Source organism: Poromitra crassiceps, assembly GCF_964638095.1.
Source record: "Poromitra crassiceps genome assembly, chromosome: 3".
Taxonomy (NCBI): domain Eukaryota; kingdom Metazoa; phylum Chordata; class Actinopteri; order Beryciformes; family Melamphaidae; genus Poromitra; species Poromitra crassiceps.
Genome location: NC_139625.1, coordinates 94,835,938 through 94,859,146, shown reverse-complemented (window position 1 = coordinate 94,859,146; position 23,209 = coordinate 94,835,938). Strand labels below are relative to the sequence as shown.

Here is a 23,209-nt window from a genome sequence, read left to right as displayed (position 1 = left end):
CATTTCTTTGGACGTCGGACTGATGTGCAAATCAGGTTCAGTATCTGGACGTCAAAGTATGACCCCTGTTGGATGTAGGAATGAAGTCTAATATTTGAACGTCATTTCTTTGGACGTATGCTCGACGTGCAGATCAGGTTCACTATCTGGATGTCGAAGTACGACCCCTCTTGGACCTAAATAAGTAGTCTAATATTTGTACGTCATATTTTGGACCTCTGCTCCACGTGCAAAACAGGTTCAGTCTCTGGACGTCAAACTACGACTCCTCTTGGATGTCTAAATATAGTTCAATGTTTGAACGTAATTTTTTGGACCTCTGCTCCACGTGCAAATCAGGTGCAGTATCTGGACGTCAAACTATGACCCCTTTTGGATGTGGAAATTTAGTTCAATATTTGAACGTCTGGCTAGGATATTTTTTTAGACATCTGCTCGACGTGCAAATCAGGTGCAGTATCTGGACGTCAAACTATGACCCCTTTTGGATGTGGAAATTTAGTTCAATATTTGAACGTCTGGCTAGGATATTTTTTTAGACATCTGCGTAATGTGCAAATCAGGTTCAGTATCTGTACGTCAAATTCCGACCCCTCTTGGATGTAGAAATGCAGTTCAATATTTGAACATCTGGCTAAAACTTCCGGTTTTTTGCCAGCTGAATCCATAATTCAAGAGGAGTTCCCACAAGAAATGTCAGCCCCCTAGGACTTATAACCTAGGAGTTATAAGCAACCCTAATTTCAAGATTTTTTAACGATTGCGCCTCGATAGCTCCTCCCCCCTGGGGACCCCCGGTCCCATTTTCACAGGGTATACTCTATAATAGGGGGGCTACAAGCTCCAACCGAAATTGGAGTGCCAGGACCTCCAGGGGAGTTGATTGATAGCGAGGGCTTCTGACTGATGGAAGCTGTCAGGCTGTACAACCCTGACACCTTCCATCAGTCTGAAAGCTTCGCAATCAATCAACTCCCCTGGAGGTCCTGGCGCTCCAATTTCGGTTGGAGCTTGTAGCCCCCCTATTATAGAGTACACCCTGTGAAAATGGGACCGGGGGTCCCCAGGGGGGAGGAGCTATCGAGGCGCAATCGTTTAAAAATCTTGAAATTAGGGTTGCTTATAACTCCTAGGTTATAAGTCCTAGGGGGCTGAAATTTCTTGTGGGAACTCCTCTCACACTCCTCTTTCCGCCCACAAAAAAACGGAAGTCAAAACCACGCCCACATACCGGAAGTCGCGTTTCGACCACTTCTGGTGCCCGGATCGACGCGGGAGTGGTCTCGTTGGATTTCTCGTCAAATTCTACACTCAATAGAGTGGTTACACGTACATATACCCAAAAAAACAAAAAAAATAGATTTTTTTTTATTATGTCATATTAATAATCATAAAAAAGGTATTCTGAACATAGTAGCGCTCCGCCCTTTTAATATGTTGTAGATGGGCACCATACGAGCAGATTTGTCCTCCTCCATGAGGAAACAGAGCAAAAGAGATTAGGAGAGCACTGGTTGGCAGTTGAGGGATCCGTCCAGGACCTACTCCCGTTTTGCCACACACAAACCATTACAGTACAATTACATGTAATAGAATGAACCGGTATACAAACTAAAAATGACTACATGTCTCTGCCTTAACAGTGATCCATGCCGACTGCGCCAAATAGTGGCGGAGTGAGGGGGAAATAACTTGATATATGAACAAGATAGAAAACCAACTGAGGGGACAGAGACATGATTCAAAATAAATTATTTTATTTTGATTGATTGATTGATTGATTGATAACTTTATTGATACAATAATAGCAGAATTGTACAAGACAATACAACAAAAAATATTGATCAAAAGGAATAAAACACAATAAAGCCCAAGGGCTTGTTTCCATGTGGTCATTTGTGTGGGACAAGTGGAGTGAATATGTATACAGGTAAGAGCGCGTGTGTGCGCGGGCAACAACAACACAAACAATGAAAACATTTTACACACAACCATACATTCAATGACTGATTAGTCATTGACTGAATGGTTATTTACATAACAAACAAAAAATGCATCAATCAATAAATAAAAAGATAGAGACCAGCTCATATAATAAATCAAAGACCTACCTAGGGTTTAAAAACTGCGACCATACAGGAGACAAAAGAAAAAAAATAAAAGGTTAGGAACCCATTTGGGAGCCAACCAGCCATTTTTTCAAGGCAAGCTTAAAAGAGAACCTGGAATTAAGGGTCTTTATACTCTAAGGGAGTTTGATCCATAAAATAGCTGCTGAGTAAGAAAAGGTACATTTACCCTTTAAAGTTTTAAATTTGGGGGGAACAATGTTGGAGGTGCTTCCTCTTGTGGAGTAGCCATGTACCTCACTGACTTTACAAAAGTAGTCAGAGAGGTAGCGAGGAGCCTCCCGTTTAAAAATCCTGAAAACCATGCATCAAATAAGAATGTTGAAGAAAGTAGCTGAAAAACTAAAAGTAACAGTCAGTAAATAAACACAATATGTGATTTAAGTAGTAACAGCATAATTTTATTACAAAACTATTTTAATAATGTATTGTTTTACAATTTCATTGGGCTACTGGTAATGCAAAGAATAGAAAACTGGAGTAGGCTGAGGCCAGACTATAGGGTGTGTCCAGGGGTGCAATCAATACTCACCATACATTAAGTTACAGCAACCTAAACACACTCATACTGCAAACAGGTGAACCAATCATGTGTCCCGGTGTCTTTAACCACAGTGAAGGGTCCTCACCCGGAATTACTAGCATCCCCGCCTTCCCTGCCTCGCAGATGACTGGCACTCAGCTCCACTAAATCAAAGACAGAAAAAGAACGACAAACAAGATTAAACCAAATAATTAGACAAGTTATAGCAGTAGGTGGAGACCTACAAAAGAGACATTATTGTCATTATAGTCATCCACCTGAATACAAAATACTGTCTATTTCAAAGTGTTTACTCAAGGCCTACTCACCACTGTTAGTAATGAGTCTACGAGTAGCCTATGAAGATATGGACAGGGGTCACCAGCAAGGAAGCTAAAAGTTAAACATTTGAAGAGCACAATATAGCTTCTTTCCCAAAGTATCTGCCTACATACCTCCAATCAGGGCACATGAGGAGCAAGAGGGAGAACAAACAGTCATACAACAGCAAAACAGACAGGAGCACCCACAGGGGGTTAGCCATCTGAACAAAACAATGTAGCACTCTAGGACCCAATTTGTCAGCCTGAACAGGGCAAATGGCAGCAGTGAGAGGGAAAACAATGCTCATGGATGTCGTATATACTCAGAGCCTAGGTGATTGGTGAGAGGAGTCAGGCCTGGGGCTGCGTTCGCCAACACTACACCTGTTAGTAGGGAAGCATTCCACACATGTGCAAAGTCAACCATACTTTCTGATCATTTCTAAGTGCTTAAGGATAAGGATGGGATCATGTCTATGTTCCCCGGGTTCTATGTTCCCCGGGTTCTATATTCCCCGTTTTTCACTAACCCTAAACCTAACCTCCCCCAGACCCTAACCCAAAACCTAACCTCTCCCAGGGAACATAGAAAGGGTTCTATGTTCCCCGAGGAGTGACAGCGGGAGAGACGCCGTGGGAAAGCGGAGGGGTGGAGGTGCGCTTCCCCCCTCCTTCAGTTAAGTCCCGCTCCATTTTTATTGTTTTATCTTTGATTGTGACCAGCTCCGTGCACAGACGACGCGGGTCTGCCCGCAAGCCTAACCCCAGACATTGACAGTAACAAGAACGCTCAGTGGAACTACTATAGCTTACTACGACACGGAACGAGGAGGAGCCCTTAAGGCGTGTCGTGCACATTACGTTCGAGTGATTTACATGCAATAGACGTATTGCATTTGTTTTGCAGTGAATTGGGTTGCAGTGCATTTATCCACTATTTAACTTGGCTCATCCAAAATACCAGTCCTAGTGAGTTATCCTACCATTTCTGAACTGTCATTTATCTGGGGAATTAAGCATTAAGCCCTGCTCTGCTTTATACCCTCATCGTCAGCTGGAGACGTCAGGAGAGGACGGGGAACCGGACGAGAGGGAGACAACACAGTTGCTCGGGATTAACAGAGGCTGGACGTTGTCCCACGGAGACTGGACTCTTTTAAATAGGCACATTTTTCTCTTTTTATATTTTAGTAATAAAACCCATTTGTTCCAATGTTCCATTCTTGTCTGTGTATGCTGTTTGGGCCAGCACCACTCCCCAGTAGAATCCGCTCTTATTCACAGTCACGCACACACCCGTGACACTTGCACCTGTGTTTATTCTGCCTTTTCGACACAAAATGCCCCCCGTGAAAAGGGTCTATTGAGGTGAGTGAGGTGAAGGCAGGGTACCGTTCAGTAGGAGGTGTGGAGGATTGTGGGAGATTGAGTCCTTGGGTAACTTTTCTACAATGACAGATGTAAATATACCTCTGTCTAAATTTAGGAAGGGAGGTGACTGTGCCAGTAGTATTCAACGTGACCTTTCAGTTGCTTCGCCTTAGGCTCCAGGCTCCATAGCCCAAAACAACAACCCACAAAACACTACATCCAGGCTTGTTAGGATCTGTGTGTGTAACTCACCTGGTAATGCAGAGCACCACCAAATGCAGATGATGTCCATCGGCAGCGCCCTGACGATGGAGGCGATGAGAACGTAGCGCAGTTTGCCAGAGCCTGGTGCCATCACACTGGAGGACCACTGAAACCCCAGGGACAGCTTTGCCATACACTGTGAAAATGTCCGCCTCACGAAACAGACAGTGAGACAGACAGACAAACAGACAGGCTAGTTACACTACTACCATTTCATGATACAACCAGCATGAGCAGATGACTTACAACTTAATGACTTACTTGGTTCTCAAACCGTCATGTCAAGCACCCGGACATAAATTAGACCACAGTCCCCCATTTGATAAGATTTTGTCCCCGGGGCCCCTGGGATTATATGTTTTATTAGAGAAACTGTATGAAACCCATGACCAAAATAGCCATACATTCTGTCATTGTGTTATATGGATGGAATTACTGAAAAAAAAATTAATACTTGCTGCGGACCCCTTGGAACCCCCTCAAGGACCCCTGGGGGTCCCCAGACCCCACTTTGAGAACCACACTGAGTAACATCTTGCCAAAGTGACTTCATATAGCTAGCTAGCTTCTGTAAACATCACAACATAAATATACAATTTTAGCTTATGTCACAGTAAATGACATTGATAGTGATCTCAGAATGTTAGCGTTGGCAAGCTAGTCGCTATATATACAACACCAGACCAGACACAGCTGAGAAGTTACTTATCTTGTGTTAACAATCCCCCAATCGTCACCATGGCCATGACGTCATGACGTCATGCACGACGCTACAGCAGTGATTGGTTGTACGCCGCGTTGCATGTAGGGAGATTCCATTTTGTCAAATCCCGCGGATTTGGAAAGAAGTATTCTCTGCTCCCGCTTGGAAGACAAGGCTACAGCAGTAGAGGTAAGGAATTAGCCTAGTGTTCTCTTTTGTTCAGTTCTGTTTAAATAAGGAATAGATAAAGCATATTAATCAAAAACATGTGTTGTTTTTTTACACGATTTCAACCTGCTGTGTTAATTCGCGCGTTAGCGGCTGCATTATCTTATGCTATATGAGGCTATTACTAAGACAGCATCTGGCTTACAGGCTAAGGCCCTGTGTCCACCTAGCTTCTTTTCATCAGCTCCAGCGTCTATTTTCAATTGTTTCCAATGGGGGGAGAGCGTAGTGTTGCAGCGTTAAGCGGTAAAGTCAGCCCCCATGCAGCGTGAGTGTTGTGCTTACTGCTTTTAATAGCGTAGCCTACCTGTGTTGTTAGCTTGCTAGCTGTCAGCTATCAAGCTGAACTAACGTTACTTGCAGACTGCTTCCTTGTATATTGTGCGCTGGGATCAGCGTTCCCCAGCGCACTCCCAGCTTTTAACGTAGGAAAAAGAAGCTAGGTGGACACAGGGCCTAACATGAGCTAACTTGCTTTTGTTTAATGTTGAGGTCGCTAGGCCACGTTCAAGCAAGTCAAGCTTCAATCAGCTGCTAAGCTAACGTTATCGTTGTGAATATTTAGGCTACTTGTGTTTTTCTGCTTTCAAAATCAATGCCTGCTAACGTTACACGCGACGCAGCTACACGTTTCTCTGCCATGTGCCATCACACTGGGCATCAACACTAGCGGGAGACTTTATCCCATGCACACTCCCGCAAATAAGTAATGTTACGAGCAAGCTACATCTTAGAGGGAGAGAGAGAACACCCATGATCGCTAACAGCGAGCTATGCTAATAACTAGCTAGCCATGTAAACAGCTAGCCGTGTGATTAGTGAGGACGTCAGTAAAATGGGTAATGAACCACACAGTGGGTAATGCCCCGCTGTGATGAAGAATATAGCGAGATTAACAAGGTTGATACCAAAACACTGTCGCAGGCAGCTGCCATCAGCAGCACTGATGCTAGCTTGATCTCCAAATCCAAAGCCATCGGCTTTGACTGGTGGTTGATGGTTGACTGGCTTCAAACAGTCATGTTAGACTAGCGATAAAAACAATACGCCTTCCAGTCGGATTTTCAAAATAAAATGATTCTGAACACGTGGAAAGCACTCAACATGAATTAAAAGCGTTGTGTTTTTGTAGTTCCATCTTTCTCTGTGTGTGTGTGTGTGTGCGTGTGTGCGTGCCTGATGAGGGGGGAGAGATTGACACAGCATGGCGCATGTGAGGCACAAGAGCCCTGCATGTTGTAGTATCAGTGACGCAACAGTTGAGCCTTTTGAGACATGCTTGTGTGATAGGGGTTATAAACATAACTGAAGTGAATCTCTAATTATTATAGGGTTTCAAACATGCGTTTTCATTTAATTGTACTTTACTTTAGGGAAATCTAATAATACTGGACTGGTAGTGTGATGCTCATCATGAATAATCATCCCTTTGATTCCTTCCCAGCTAGGTAACTCCTGTGATCATCCTTGGTAAGATAATTTCCTGAAATAGCCTCGAGCTGTTATCTTAATTGTGCATGTTGCTATTTTATTTTTTATTTTATTTAACCTTTAACCAGGTAAGTCATTAAGAAGTAAGAACAAATTCTTATTTACAACAGCGACGTGGCAGAAGGCACAGCCTTTTGAGGGATGGGGGTAGGGGATAAAATAAATACAAAGTTACTTACAACCAGTGGCGTGCCTGACCAAGTTGGTGCCCTAGGCAAGATTTTTGCTGGTGCCCCCCCCCCCCCCCCCTCCCCCAAAGAAAATATAATAAAAATTATATCGCAGCTAATCCACCACTGCAGTGCAGGCTCAGAATGGCCCTTCCCCAGTGGCGCTGGAAGTACTGTTAGGTAGGGGGTGCTGTAAGGAAGGAACTCTCAGTGCTGTGAGGTGACGTTTTTTGGACTTTCATCCATATTTAGAAGAATATTAAATTTTAAATTAACATTAGGATTATACTGTTGTGATGTCATTATTCAGTATCTTCTCCTTTTCTCACTCACTTTTATGTAAGCACCTGCTCTCCCTTTAGTCGTTTTACACTACAACAGACAGCAACACAGGCATAAACACTGAACTTATTATTATTATTATGGAAAACCAGATTATGATGAAAATCAAACACTTTTGAAGAGAGAGCGTATGAAATAAGATTAGAGCTGGGAAGCCCAACTGTTTTTTAATGCATCTTGTTGGTGGTATAAACACAAGACAGCCAAATCCAACAATTTCGAAAATCCCATTTCTTGCCACCAGGGGGTGCTGCAGCACCCTCAGCACCCACCTTCCAGCTCCCTTCCCCCACTCTGGGAAAAAGCTCTGAGCAGGTAGAAGGGGGCGCGGCCGCGCAGGGGGTGGGGTGGTATGGATTAGGGACCATGGTGAAAGTGCTGCAGCCCAGGCAGCCAGAAAGGCAGAATTAGAAAATGATTTCACTATTATTTAAAGACTTAAGACGTTGTGCTGCTTATTTTTTGTCTACTATTGTAAAATAATAGTAGGCCTATTATCATACAAACGTATTTGTAATTTTTTTTTTTTTTTTTTTTTTACCCTCTCTGGCGCCCCTAACGGCTCAAGCGCCCCTAGCATTTGCCTAGTTCGCCTAATGGACGGCACGCCACTGCTTACAACAAATGAAAACAAGTTAAAACACAGTTAAAAACATAGCAGACAGACAGAGCTAATAAAACAAAAACAGTCGGAGCAGACAGGCAGGGGATAAGAGCTAGTCCAGGAAGCAGTGCCTGTGTGTGTATATATATGTATGTATATATATATACACATATATACACACAGCCTCTGTCAGTCTGCCACAGTTCCAGCTTCGGCCTCTGCCTGCCGTCTCCAGTTTGATAGTGTCATTGTCCTTCAAGGTACCCAATGTTAAGTCTCATAACTTGTCTGCTTTGGTTCCGGGGTGCTCCCTACCAATTTTGTTTTGGTGACCTTTCATGCTTGACCTTTTTTCGCTGCAGCCACCGCCTCCATCCAGCCTCTGTCAGTCTGCCACAGTTCCAGCTTCAGCCTCTGCCTGCCGTCTCCAGTTTGATAGTGTCATTGTCCTTCAAGGTACCCAATGTTAAGTCTCATAACTTGTCTGCTTTGGTTCCGGGGTGCTCCCTACCAATTTTGTTTTGGTGACCTTTCATGCTTGACCTTTTTTCGCTGCAGCCACCGCCTCCATCCAGCCTCTGTCAGTCTGCCACAGTTCCAGCTTCAGCCTCTGCCTGCCGTCTCCAGTTTGATAGTGTCATTGTCCTTCAAGGTACCCAATGTTAAGTCTCATAACTTGTCTGCTTTGGTTCTGGGGTGCTCCCTACCAATTTTGTTTTGGTGACCTTTCATGCTTGACCTTTTTTCGCTGCAGCCACCGCCTCCATCCAGCCTCTGTCAGTCTGCCACAGTTCCAGCTTCAGCCTCTGCCTGCCGTCTCCAGTTTGATAGTGTCATTGTCCTTCAAGGTACCCAATGTTAAGTCTCATAACTTGTCTGCTTTGGTTCTGCGGTGCTCCCTACCAATTTTGTTTTGGTGACCTTTCATGCTTGACCTTTTTCCGCTGCAGCCACCGCCTCCATCCAGCCTCTGTCAGTCTGCCACAGTTCCAGCTTCAGCCTCTGCCTGCTGTCTCCAGTTTGATAGTGTCATTGTCCTTCAAGGTACCCAATGTTAAGTCTCATAACTTGTCTGCTTTGGTTCTGGGGTGCTCCCTACCAATTTTGTTTTGGTGACCTTTCATGCTTGACCTTTTTCCGCTGCAGCCACCGCCTCCATCCAGCCTCTGTCAGTCTGCCACAGTTCCAGCTTCAGCCTCTGCCTGCCGTCTCCAGTTTGATAGTGTCATTGTCCTTCAAGGTACCCAATGTTAAGTCTCATAACTTGTCTGCTTTGGTTCCGGGGTGCTCCCTACCAATTTTGTTTTGGTGACCTTTCATGCTTGACCTTTTTTTGCTGCAGCCACCGCCTCCATCCAGCCTCTGTCAGTCTGCCACAGTTCCAGCTTCAGCCTCTGCCTGCCGTCTCCAGTTTGATAGTGTCATTGTCCTTCAAGGTACCCAATGTTAAGTCTCATAACTTGTCTGCTTTGGTTCTGGGGTGCTCCCTACCAATTTTGTTTTGGTGACCTTTCATGCTTGACCTTTTTTCGCTGCAGCCACCGCCTCCATCCAGCCTCTGTCAGTCTGCCACAGTTCCAGCTTCAGCCTCTGCCTGCCGTCTCCAGTTTGATAGTGTCATTGTCCTTCAAGGTACCCAATGTTAAGTCTCATAACTTGTCTGCTTTGGTTCTGGGGTGCTCCCTACCAATTTTGTTTTGGTGACCTTTCATGCTTGACCTTTTTCCGCTGCAGCCACCGCCTCCATCCAGCCTCTGTCAGTCTGCCACAGTTCCAGCTTCAGCCTCTGCCTGCCGTCTCCAGTTTGATAGTGTCATTGTCCTTCAAGGTACCCAATGTTAAGTCTCATAACTTGTCTGCTTTGGTTCTGGGGTGCTCCCTACCAATTTTGTTTTGGTGACCTTTCATGCTTGACCTTTTTCCGCTGCAGCCACCGCCTCCATCCAGCCTCTGTCAGTCTGCCACAGTTCCAGCTTCAGCCTCTGCCTGCTGTCTCCAGTTTGATAGTGTCATTGTCCTTCAAGGTACCCAATGTTAAGTCTCATAACTTGTCTGCTTTGGTTCTGGGGTGCTCCCTACCAATTTTGTTTTGGTGACCTTTCATGCTTGACCTTTTTCCGCTGCAGCCACCGCCTCCATCCAGCCTCTGTCAGTCTGCCACAGTTCCAGCTTCAGCCTCTGCCTACAGCCTCTGCCTGCAGTCTCCAGTTTGCCGCAGTCTCAGCCTCTACCTGTACTTCAAGGTATTGTCTTAACCAAATGCAGCACCCTCACCGGTCTTGTGCCCCCTACTCCTTTAACACTCAAGATAATTGTGTTGCAGTGAATTTCCATTGATCGTGAAGATATCGTCACATGAGAATGAATATCACCCAGACTCATGAGTGACTTGAAAAAGAGGAGGAACTTTGCTCACTAGCAAGTCACAGTCCTAATTGATTTCCAGTTTTGTTTATAATTCCCATTTGCCACAAGGGGGAGCCCACACCTTTCCAGGCAATTGTCATCGACATGGCTGAAGCTGTCTCAGCTTGACCGCTGTGTCCTTGAACTAAAAAAGTTAAATCAGAAATCAAAATGATGATGTCATCAGTGATGTCATCCTTCCTGGTGCCAATAGGGCAGACAAGGCAGCATAGCTGCGTATGCGGTGCGCAGTGGGCGAGCTGCAGGGCGGGCGAGGAATCGTTGCTAGTTTACAAAGTGTAGGGTAAAGTTATTCTAGTATGTTTAGTGCTATATTGAGTTTTATTTTAATTGATCATATCGTTCATTTCGAATAATTAGGACGGGATCAACGTGAAATTAAATGTTCATATGGTCCCCACCCCCCCCGTATTTTCCAGATGGACATGAAGGGTTACAAGAGACGATGGCGAAAAAGAAAACGAGACATTGAACAGCTTCTCCAAGATTCTGACAGTGATGAGAATCTCATGGGGATTGACAGTGACAATGTGTCTGATTCTCCAAATAGTTTCAACAGTGACAACGTGCATGCCACTCCAAATAGCTTCCACAGTGACATGCCTGGGACTCCAAATCGTTTCAACAGTGACGACGTACCTGGGACTCCAAATAGTTTGTACATTTTGGACTGCAGCACTGAAGTGGACCAAGACTCTACCGATGACCGACTAAATGATGAAGCTGCAGATAATGTGAATCTTGAAGAGGACTTAAAACAATGGGCCATCAAAAATGGAGAGACACACAGATCTTTGAAAGAATTATTGGCCATATTAAGGAAGCAGGGGCATCTGTTGCCTATTGATCCAAGGACACTCCTTTCTACACCATCAAAAGTAAAGCCTCCTTGTGACTATTGATCACAATTTAATAAATATAGTAATTAATTATTTAATATACACAGGTTGAAAGTAGCTACAGGGTCATTTAAATGTTTCAGGCTCTGAAAATCCTCGCTTATCCATCCCGGTGGAACATGGTGGCCTGGCTAGGGAAATTATCACACCAAGTGAGTATTTGTCACATTAAACCAGTCACCTGTTAGTTTGTGATACGTGTTAGTGATGTTAAATCTAAGAACATGCTTTGTGTGTTTTTCAGTCTCTACACATGACGGTGATGGCTCCAGGTCCAGAGATGGCTCCAGGTCCAGAGATGGCTCCAGGTCCAGACATGGCTCCAGGTCCAGAGATGGCTCCAGGCACAAAGATGGCTCCAGGCACAGAGATGGCTCCAGGTCCAGAGATGGCTCCAGGTCCAGAGATGGCTCCAGGCACAAAGATGGCTCTAGGCACAGAGATGGCTCCAGGTCCAGAGATGGCTCCAGATCCAGAGATGGCTCCAGGCACAAAGATGGCTCCAGGCACAGAGATGGCTCCAGGTCCAGAGATGGCTCCAGGTCCAGAGATGGCTCCAGGTCCAGAGATGGCTCCAGGTCCATTGTCAGCCCCAGGTTCAGCGGTGGCTCCAGGCACTCCAGGCCCAGTGTTAGCCCCAGGTTCAGTGATTGCTCCAGTGTCAGTCCCACGGTCAGGCCCAGCCCCAGCGGTGGCTCCAGGCCCAGTGTCAGTCCCAGGGTCAGGCCCAGCCCCAGCGGTGGCTCCAGGCCCAGTGTCAGTCCCAGGTTCAGCCCCGGGTCCAGCGGTGGCTCCAGGCCCAGTGTCAGTCCCAGGTTCAGCCCCAGCCCCAGCGGTGGCTCCAGGCCCAGTGTCAGTCCCAGGGTCAGGCCCAGCCCCAGCGGTGGCTCCAGGCCCAGTGTCAGTCCCAGGTTCAGCCCCAGGTCCAGCGGTGGCTCCAGGCCCAGTGTCAGTCCCAGGTTCAGCCCCAGCCCCAGCGGTGGCTCCAGGCCCAGTGTCAGTCCCAGGGTCAGGCCCAGCCCCAGCGGTGGCTCCAGGCACAGACTCAGCCCCAGGTCCAGCGGTGACTCCAGGCCCACAGATGGCTCCAGGCACAGTGTCAGCCCCAGGTTCAGCGGTGGCTCCAGGCCCACAGATGGCTCTAGGCACAGTGGTCAGCACCAGGTTAAACAGTCCCAGTGTCAACCCCTGGCAAAACAGGGACAGTGGTGGCAGGCAAAACAACAGCTCCAGGGACAGTGGTGGATCCAGGCAAAACAACAGCTCCAGGGGCGGGGACAGTGTCAGGCTGAGGCATGGTGAGTTGTTCAAAGCCTGCTTCAAGTATCCATCAAAACGCTTTGCAATTCAATGATTAGTTCTGACCCACTGTAATTGTGATATTGTCATTTAAGTGAAGTAATGTCTTTAAAAAAAAGTTTATTTTTAAATATTTGTCATGCAGAAATTACATGTTCTAACTGGCTGAGCAAACACATTTTTTGAACGTGGAATCTTTTGGATTAGTTTTTATGACCTCAACCTAAGTGTATGCAAACTTCTGACAACTGCGTCTTGGGGCCCAAATCTGTTCTCTCTCAGAAATGTCACTTGGTAATTTCCTGAACACTTTTGTTTTACATGTACTACAGATGCAGGGTCTCAGAGGGCACCAGCCGGATTCCCAATGCCCGAAGCAAGTAAGTGCTAAAGTGTTTCAAATTGAGCTGTCAAACCATTAATTGTTTCAATTGCTGAATTTAGATAATTAAAGGGATACTGCAATATCTTTCCTTTCACTGTATATGGGGATGTAGTAGTTGTTGATGAATGCAGGTCAAACTGGGGGATGCGTACCCCTTGGGCAGTGGTTCCCAAATGGTGTGCTGTGAGGCAAGGCCAGGTGTGCCGTGGGATTTTGTGACAACCTGCCTAACTAAAAGGGGACTCAACCAGCTATAGACTTATTATGAAACATCTAAAATGATGTCACTAGTTAAGTAAATACATTTGTGAAGTAAATAAAAAACATTTCCAGATTATTTTTCATGATATGAATACAGGTGTGCCTTGGGCACAAAAGGTTTGTGCCCTAGAGTTATGGTTAGGTCAGGTGACCCCTAAAAGACGTGTCACTCCTAGAAGCGAATGCAGTATTCTGCATCGCTTAAGAAAATATATTTGTATTTATTCCAGATATGGCTGTCGGCAGGCCAACTGCGCTAACATTAGCAATTAACGTTGTGCTACTTAGTTAGGCCAGTTTTGGTCTTAGTAAAATACAGAACTTACACTCAGTCGAACATCCTCAATGACTATTACAGAAAGTCATCACTATCAACATTTGTGTTCTTTTTTATTTCAGAATTTCAGAAAAGAGTCTTGGAGAAATTGTTTGACATGCACATGGGCATCAAAAACCTTTGCCGAAGTGCGCCTGCCCTTTCAGCCACCCATGTGGAGAGGTTGGACACCATGGAGGACTTCCAGAGAGAGGAGCTACACCTTGAGGACAGCAACACTTTTAATAACCTGGTAGGATTAACAAGAGTCTGAAAGTAATAACAGTAGTGCCCTTGTTCCAAATGTTTTCGGTTAATGGATAAATGCATTGCTCCAGTGCACTCATGGGGAACGAGCGTATATAGGCCTACTGGAGTATAGCATTGAAGAAGTACATTTTTAAAGCCCCCCTAAAGTAAAAAATCAGTTTTTCTTCTTGTTAGATGTTTGAGCTTCACTGTGCAGAATGATGTCTGTGCAGAGTTTGACACTAGAAGGCTGTTTCCACAATCGTCTGCTGAAAGTGGAACGTTTATCAGAGCTAACTGAAAAGGCCCGGGTTTTCCAAAAGTATCTTAGTACTAAGAAGCTTCTTAGACCCCTCCCGTGGAGCCTTAAGAAGGGTCTAAGAAGCTTCTTAGCGCTAAGAAGCTTTTGGGAAACCCAGCCAAGGCCGTTTTCAACAGGCAAGATTCGTGACATCACGAATCCTGGAGCCAATCCCTGTCCAGTATTCAGCAGTTAACACATTTTTAATCGGTCAGGAACCCTTGTCGTCACTTTGTAATGAGTGAGAATGTGTTGAAAAGCATGTGTTGTATGCTGTGATTGGCTAGTTATGTTCTAGAATCTAGATAACCCTGATTGGTTGTTTTGGATTTTTAAATGAAAAAGAGGGAGGGGAAGCCATTTTAAGGATTTTAACAAGATAATTAATAATAAAGAATAATAATTCATTTATTTTATAAAGTGCTTTTCAATTACCCTAAGATGCTGACACAGTATGAGTACATAGAAAACAAGATAACAACAGGCAACAGATACAAGTAACTCACGTTGATTAGGGATATATGGAAACAGAGGGGAAGGAGGGAGTGTGTGGGAGGGACAGTGGCCAGACAGAAGAGAGGGAGGTGTAAAATGTGGGTGGCGAGGTAGGAAGAGGTGGTTAAGGGTAGGGGAGGTTGTAAGCTTGGGATAACAGGTAGGTTTGGAGTCGGGATTTAAAGAGCATGTTGCAGGTTAATGTTGCAGAGAAGAGGGGGCCGTGTAATCGGCCAAAGGGAAGATTAGTGGGGGTGGGGGTGGAGGAGTTGGTGATGGAGGCAGTAGCTATTGATTTGGGAGATTTTGTTAGTGGAGGAAGGCATTGCTGAGATCAGGGGAGCAAAGTGTGGTGTTGTCCGGGGGATTGGATTCGTTTCTTGACAGTAGAGAAGAGGGTGCGGAGGGGTTTTAACTTTTTTGTGGGGAAAAACCATCAGACACAAATTATTATTCAAAGTATTTTATACACATCTTGAAGCATGACTTTAGGGGGTCTTTAATATTCTGAAAATTGTTTTTTAATGGACCTTTTCCAGGTGCTGCAACTTGCCCGAATTGGAGGGAAGGATCTAAAGGACTGTGTCCACAAAGTCCTTGACCGGTATGTTTCATGAACTGTTTTCAATAATCTCTCTCTCATACACACACACACACACACACACACACACACACACACACACACACACACACACACACACACACACACACACACACACACACACACACACACACACACACACACACACAGAGACATCTGCATTCTCTCTCATCAGACATCTGACCACTGTGTTTTAATTGAGTTAAAGCTGCTGTGATATTTTTGGTTAAAATAAGTGTAAAACAGCTCGACATTCTGACAGCTATCACTAATATAAATTATTTGGTCAATGACATGGATCTCTCAGTCCCTCCGCCCCGCAGCAAAACTGATTTTTTTCTGGGAGCCTCCCCACCTTATCCAATCAGGAGACAGAACTCTACAAAGTGGCGGTCCTCTGTGCGTGTTCACAGGCCGAAAGCCAATGCTGTAGGGGGGGACTGCTAACTGCAGTGCTGAAAATGCCACCGGAACTATGCAAAATGAGGAAATCACTTACAGCAGCTTTAAATGTGGAAACGGGTCAGAATTTCATACAGTGTGGCTTGACTTGTCATCTGCTTGCCCGGCCTGAACAATGTCTTTACATAGAGCAGTGATTTGGACTTGCTTGCTTGATTCTCACATTAACTTTAGACTTGCTTGAGACTTAAAGGTTGAAACTTGCTTGTGACTTGCATATGTGTGACTTACTCCCACCTCTGTGTAAATCACATTTATTTTTCTTCAGGCTCTTCAATAATTCCCTCATGGCCAACTTCAATATGAAGGGGAAAGGGAAAAAAGAGAAGATGGGTCTGGAGACCACCAACCATTACAGAGCACTAAAAGGTAAGCCCATATTTCACGTTGCATAGGGGAAGAAAACTGTTACCTTTTTTATGTTATACAGGGGGAGCAATGGTCTCTTTTTCAAGAGTACCCTGTTCACATTCTTACACACATTCACACCTGGAAGCTGACCAGCAACCACAGTCTGATCTGCTGGCCACTGATCAGCTGCACTGGAGCGGTCAGAGTTAAGGGCCTTGCTCAAGGTCACCTCAGTGGTGGTAATGAGGGAGGGGCAAGTGCTGCTTTTCACTTTACCCACTCTTTTGGTATTGAACCTACAACCTTCTTGTCACGAGCTTGCTTCCTACCTTTAGGCCACCACTGCCCACAGAGATGAAAATTAAAACACACTTGATGTAGTTTTTAGGGTTTGTTTTTATTATTTGAACTTCTGCTTTCTTCCAAGTAGATAACAGCGATACCTATTTCAACCCAGAGGCCAGAGCACAAGAGAATTAGACTAAAATTGCACATTTATAATTTTTGTCTTTTTCAACTCTTGCAGCTGCTGTACTGAAATGGAATAAGGATGCAACGGAGGAGGTTATCCGCCAACATGCTGCAGAGCACCTCAAACATGCACCAGCCAGAAAGGGAGGTCATTCATAGGAGGTTTTTGCTTTTTTCTTCTTTTTTTTTTTTTATAAACTTTAGTTCCAAGGCCAGCAGTAAACAAACTGTAGCATCTTTTCATTTTGTTTTAACAGTAACAGTTTTGTCATAACAGTATTTTACAAATTCCCTAGTTACTGAATGGGCTGCACAAGATGTTTTGTGCAAGTGAAGTGAAGTGAAGTAGCATTGTTCAAAAGCTACCTAAGTACAGTAGTCCACACATCCAGTTAAGGTGGACCGTAAGTAGACTGCAACAAACAGTTCAGTTTGTCAAGTGCATGCAACTATGACATGACTTTATGAAAGTTGTTGGTCTGTCAACTTGACAATGTTGCTGCAATAAAATGGTTGAAGTCAGATGTACAGACTGGAAAATTGTTCTTATATAAACCAGATGTTGACAAAGTTTTCCTTTGGGGACATAATTTGCAGTTGAAAAAGTAGGAAATCGCAATATATGTATATATGTGTATATTAATGTTATTACTATTACTGTTGTCTGTCCTGGATTATGACGTTCAAATAAATGTAAGTGATAATTAAATAGTTTGAGAAATTGTTATTTGTAAGTAAGGCCAACTTTGTATAGATTGTCTTGTATAGCAGTATACATGTGGAGGTCTAAAAGGTGTCGTCTAAAAAGACGTCACGTTACAAGACGTCCAAAAAATAACCACATTTGAACTTATTTTTAAACTTTTATAAAGAGGTATTCAGGACGTCAACAACAGACGTTGACAAGGCGTCATAAAAAGACGTCCATTCTGGCTCCTCAGTAGACATATTTTAGACGTCTGACAAAGACGTTCTGAAGACATCCTTTGCACGTATCTTCTGAACGTCTTTAGGACGTCCAACAAAGACGTTCAGAAGACGTTGTTCAGAAGACATCCTCTGGACATCAAACATTGGACGTTAATAAGACGTTGCTCAGAAGACATCCTCTGAACGTCTAATATTAGACGTTCAGAAGAAGTAATTCTGATGACATCCTATGGATGTCAAACTTTGGAGGTTCAGAAGACGTCATGAAAAGACGTCATAAAAACTTCCAGTCTGGCTCCTCGGTGGAGCTCTTTGGGACGTCCAAAAATTACGTTCATATGACGTTCTTTGGACGTATTCTTGCTCAGTGGGGTGTGATTGCTGTGTTCACATGTGCAAAAACAAACCGATCTTTAGGGGGAAACACTCCCAATTTCAAACAACTGCTCCAAATGAGCAGGTGTGAATCCACTCTCTGATTCAAGATCACCACATGAATGTTTCAGCTAGTGAGCTTGGTTGGAGAAAGCTCCTCTCACCTTAATAACTGAACTCTTTGTGAAATGAACAGCATGAGGCTCCAATGAGGAGCGACAGCTCTATTTCGACACAGTCCGGCCTCATAGAGATTTTGCAGATGTTGCCTCTCCATACGTGAGAGTCCAGTCTCCAGTGTGACATAGAAAATGTGTGATTCTCAGCCTTCTAGCAAGCATTGCCTCTCCCTACCTGAGAGTGTCCAGTCTCCAGTGTGGATCCTCCAGTGCAGCAGAGAGCAGCTTCACTCCTGAGGCTCCTGGATGATTGTAGCTCAGGTCCAGCTCTCTCAGATGGGAGGGGTTGGAGCTCAGAGCTGAGGTCAGAGAAGTACAACCTTCCTCTGAGAGCATACAGCCTGACAGCCTGCACACACGCATGCACACACACAGATGCATGTGCACGCACGACACGCACACACACACACACACACACACACACACACATGCGCGCGCACACATGCGCGTGCACACACACACACACACACACGCACACACACACACACACACACACACACACACACACACACACACACACACACACACACACACACACACACAGAGTGATGTATAGTTTGCAGTTCTGGGTGATAAAACAATACTGATTATCTTGATTAAATTGTCCACAATCTCAAAAATAAAAGCAGCTGGATACAGTTCAATAATATGCAGTCAGGCTGGACCTTGTTGTCCTAGTTTTAGTCATGAAAATTGATGGATTCAACATGTGATCACTTCCTTCTCTGTAGAGTTTGACATATCTTCAGTAAATCAATATCCCACATACTTTCAACATGGACTCATTTATTTGTTCAACATGGACTTATTTATTTGTTCAATGTGGACTTATTCACAGTATTTATTCAACATGGACCTAATTTTTTGTTCAACATGGACTCATTCACAGTATTTGTTCAACATGGACTTATGTTTTTTTTTTTTTTTTTTTTACCTTTATTTATACAGGGGGAGTCTCACTGAGAGCAACGCTCTCTTTCTCAGGAGTGCCCTGTTCACATTCACACACACATTCATACCTGGAAGCTGACCAGTACAACCACAGTCTGATCTGCTGGCCACTGATCAGCTCCACTGGAGCAGTTGGGGTTAACCCTCGCATGGTCTTCGGGTCAATCTGACCCGTTTTAGAATTTCAACATCAAGGAAAAGTATGTTAAAATATAATATATATATAATTTATATATATTATATATAATATAAATTAAAGTTCACTCAGAGTTGACAGTAGGTTTTGATACTTTTTTGCTATTTTTAGCTACAGGTCACCTCTCTTGCACCTGTGTGGGCGGAATTTTCTCGGAGAAACCCCGGGAAAGAGTTGTTGAGATAAGCATTTTTTGTTGCAAGTAGGTGGTGCTAAGGCGAATTGCAAGATGTTTTATTTGTTGCCAGTAGGTGGCGCTATGCAGAATTGCCTGGAATTCAGCTCCCTGCACTCCGTTGGGTCCCCCTAAGGGCACTCCCTGAGTTTGAAGTTGATCGGACGAGGGGTTCTCAAGATAAACCACTTGTTGTGTTGCCAGTAGGTGGCGCTATGCCGAATTGCACAAAAACAGGTCACTGTTCTCCATCACGTACTCCTTACTACACTCCTAAAGTTTGAAGTAGATCCGACCAACGGTTCTGGAGATCCGGGAGGAACACACAAGGAACACACGCACTGTGTTGCCAGTAGGTGGCGCTATACCGAATTGCACGAAAACAGGTCACTGTACTCCATCACGTACTCCTTATTACACTCCCAAAGTTTGAAGTAGATCCGACCAACGGTTCTCGAGATCCGGGAGGAACACACAAGGAACACACGCACGCACAGGAACACACGCACGCACAGACAGACAGACGCACTGACAGCGACAATCTCATAATCTCCTCGCGGAGATAATAAATAAACTTGAGTAGCTCTTTATTAAAATGAAGAACAAACTTTGATTAGTAGGATTTTTGGGGTTTATAACGACTTTAGAATGGTTGAACATGAGCCGGGTCAAATTGACCCGAACGCCCTCGGTGTGACTAAAAGACGAAGACCACACGAGGGTTGGGCCTTGCTCAAGGGCACCTCAGTGGTGGTAATGAGTGAGGGGCAAGCGCTGCCTTTTCACTTTCCCCACCCAGATTTATCCTGCCGGTCCCGGGGATTGAACCAACGACCTTCCGGTCACAAGCTCGCTTCTCTAACCATAGGGCCACCACCACTGCCCTTGTTCAACATGGACTTATTTATTTGTACAACATGTACTTATTCACAGTATTTGTTCAACACGGACTAATTTATTTGTTCAACATGGACTTATTTGTTCAACATGGACTTATTTTGTTCAACATGGACTTATTTGCTCAAAATGGACTTGTTTATTTGTTTAAAATTGACTTATTTATTTGTTCAACTTGGACTTATTTGTTCAAAATGGACTTCTTTATTTGTTCAAAATTGACTTCTTTATTTGTTCAATATTGACTTCTTTATTTGTTCAAAATTGACTTATTTGTTCAACATGGACTTATTTTTTCAACATGGACTTATTTATTTTTTTCAATATGGGCTTATTTACTTATTCAAGATGGACTTATTTAGTTGTTCAACAAGGAATTATTTATTTGTTTAGCTTGAAGTCATTTATTAATTCTACACATATTTATTTGCTCAACATGGACTTGTTTATTTGTTCAACCTGGACTTATTCACAGTATTTGTTCACCATGGACTTATTTATTTGTTCAACATGGACTTATTTATTTGTTCAACTTGGACTTACTAATTTATTCAGCAATCAGCATGGAGTTCTTTTTTATTATTCTGACTCTGTAAACCCTGAACAACTTGACAGACAATTTAAATTTGAAACTGGGATATCTATTGGACCTCCTGACAAATAAAGGAAAGAAAGGGGTCAATGGCGGATTTAATGTTAGTCTCACCTTATATACTGATATCTAAGTTGATATACAAGTTTTAACCTGATTTTACGGTACAATAATTTACAAAATGTTAAAGGAACACTCCGCCCATTTTCAACCAGCTTTGTATCATTAGAACATCAGTAGTATATCAGAAAACTGTAAACGGTTTTGAAGTCTGTCATTTAATTTGACAGTTATTGAGTGTTAAAGTGTGGACCAGTGACATCACTGGTCCACACTAACTCAAATTAATAACTCATTAACTCAAATCAACTCTCAAACTGTAAACGGTTTTGAAGTAATTCATCTAGTTTGACAGTTATTGAGAGTTGATTTGAGTTAATGAGTTATTAATTTGAGTTAGTGTGGACCAGTGATGTCACTGGTCCACACTTTAACACTCAATAACTGTCAAATTAAATGACAGACTTCAAAACGTTTACAGTTTTCTGATATACTACTGATGTTCTAATGATACAGAAAATGGGCAGAGTGTTCCTTTAAGTAATAATATAATAGTAAAAGAACATCCTGACCTGAGAGTCTCCAGTCTACAGTGTGGACTCCCCAGTCCAGTAGAGAGCAATTCCAATCCAGAATCCTGCAGCTCATTGGTACTCAAGTCCAGCTCTCTCAGACTAGAGGACTGTGAGCTGACAACAGAGGCCAGAGCTGCGCAGCTTCTCTCTGACAGCCGACATGCACTCAGCCTAAAGGACAATCATGTGGAAATATTATTCTGTTATATTTAATGTCATTATTGTATTATTTCTACTGACAGACTGTATTGATGAGGCCCTGGTCTAAAGCAGGTCCACTGTCTTTGCATGGTGCTGTATGTACATTGGTAGACAGATCAATAGGCATGCCTTACCGCAAGCGCGGCGGCATTATAACCAAGGGATGTATAGCTGCACCATTCACCACCAGTTGTCATCTGTGAGCACGGTTCTGTGAGTCTGACTGACTCGTGTGACTGTGTGGTGTGGTCACCGATTCAATCATACAGAGGCAATAAAACGTGAAATATAGTCAAATATGGCCTATATATATGAGCAAATTATAGTCTATGATAGCCTACAGAGCAGAGGAACAAATGATTTTGGTTAGTGATGCTGGAGGCTTCAAATTGTGTTTTCGTTTTGTACATGTGTTTTTTAGATATATTAATGATATTTTTCGTTTTGTTTCATTATTTTTGTTCATGAGAAAGTCTGGCTATAGCATTTATTTAAACATTTTAAGGCAGAATATTTACTTATAGGCTATTGTTCATGTCGGGCTGCGGGCAGCCCCTCGGCGTCTGTGTGTGTTTTGTCTGTCCCCTTGGTGATTAAGGTACATATACATATATAGAATTGATACATTAGAAGTACAACCTTCCTCTGAGAGCATACAGGCTGACAGCCTGCACACATGCATGCACACACATGCATGTGCGTGCATGCGCATACGCGCACGCACACACACACACACACACACACACACACACACACACACACACACACACACACAGAGTGATGTATAGTTTGCAGTTCTGGGTGATAAAACAATACTGATTATCTTGATTAAATTGTCCACAATCTCAAAAATAAAAGCAGCTGGATACAGTTCAATAATATGCAGTCAGGCTGGACCTTGTGGTCCTAGTTTTAGTCATGAAAATTGATGGATTCAACATGTGATCACTTCCTTCTCTGTAGAGTTTGACATATCTTCAGTAAATCAATATCCCACATACTTTCAACATGGACTTATTTATTTGTTCAACATGGACTTATTTATTTGTTCAACATGGACTTATTCACAGTATTTATTCAACATGGACCTAATTTTTTGTTCAACATCGACTCATTCACAGTATTTGTTCAACATGGATTTTTTTTTTTTACCTATATTTATACAGGGGGAGTCTCACTGAGAGCAACGCTCTCTTTTTCAGAAGTGCCCTGTTCACATTCACACACATTCATACCTGGAAGCTGACCAGTACAACCACAGTCTGATCTGCTGGCCACTGATCAGCTCCAGTGGAGCAGTTGGGGTTAAGGGCCTTGCTCAAGGGCACCTCAGTGGTGGTAATGAGGGAGGGGCAAGTGCTGCCTTTTCACTTTCCCCACCCAGATTTATCCTGCCGGTCCCGGGGATTGAAC

At 43.8% G+C, this 23,209-nt stretch overlaps 1 protein-coding gene across 1 annotated transcript in view; it reads right to left on the bottom strand.

Moving 5' to 3' along the window:
* The window catches only part of LOC310773377 (uncharacterized protein), a gene marked incomplete at both ends in the record, with an annotated part of 61,353 nt that extends 39,406 nt beyond the window's left edge, over positions 1 to 21,947 (bottom strand). The window contains 3 exons of the mRNA XM_083633244.1: positions 18,325 to 18,498; positions 21,593 to 21,766; positions 21,931 to 21,947. Coding sequence (XP_083489370.1) covers positions 18,325 to 18,498; positions 21,593 to 21,766; positions 21,931 to 21,947 — 365 coding nt within the window. The remainder of the gene's footprint in view (positions 1 to 18,324; positions 18,499 to 21,592; positions 21,767 to 21,930) is intronic.
* Positions 21,948 to 23,209: the final 1,262 nt, after the last annotated feature.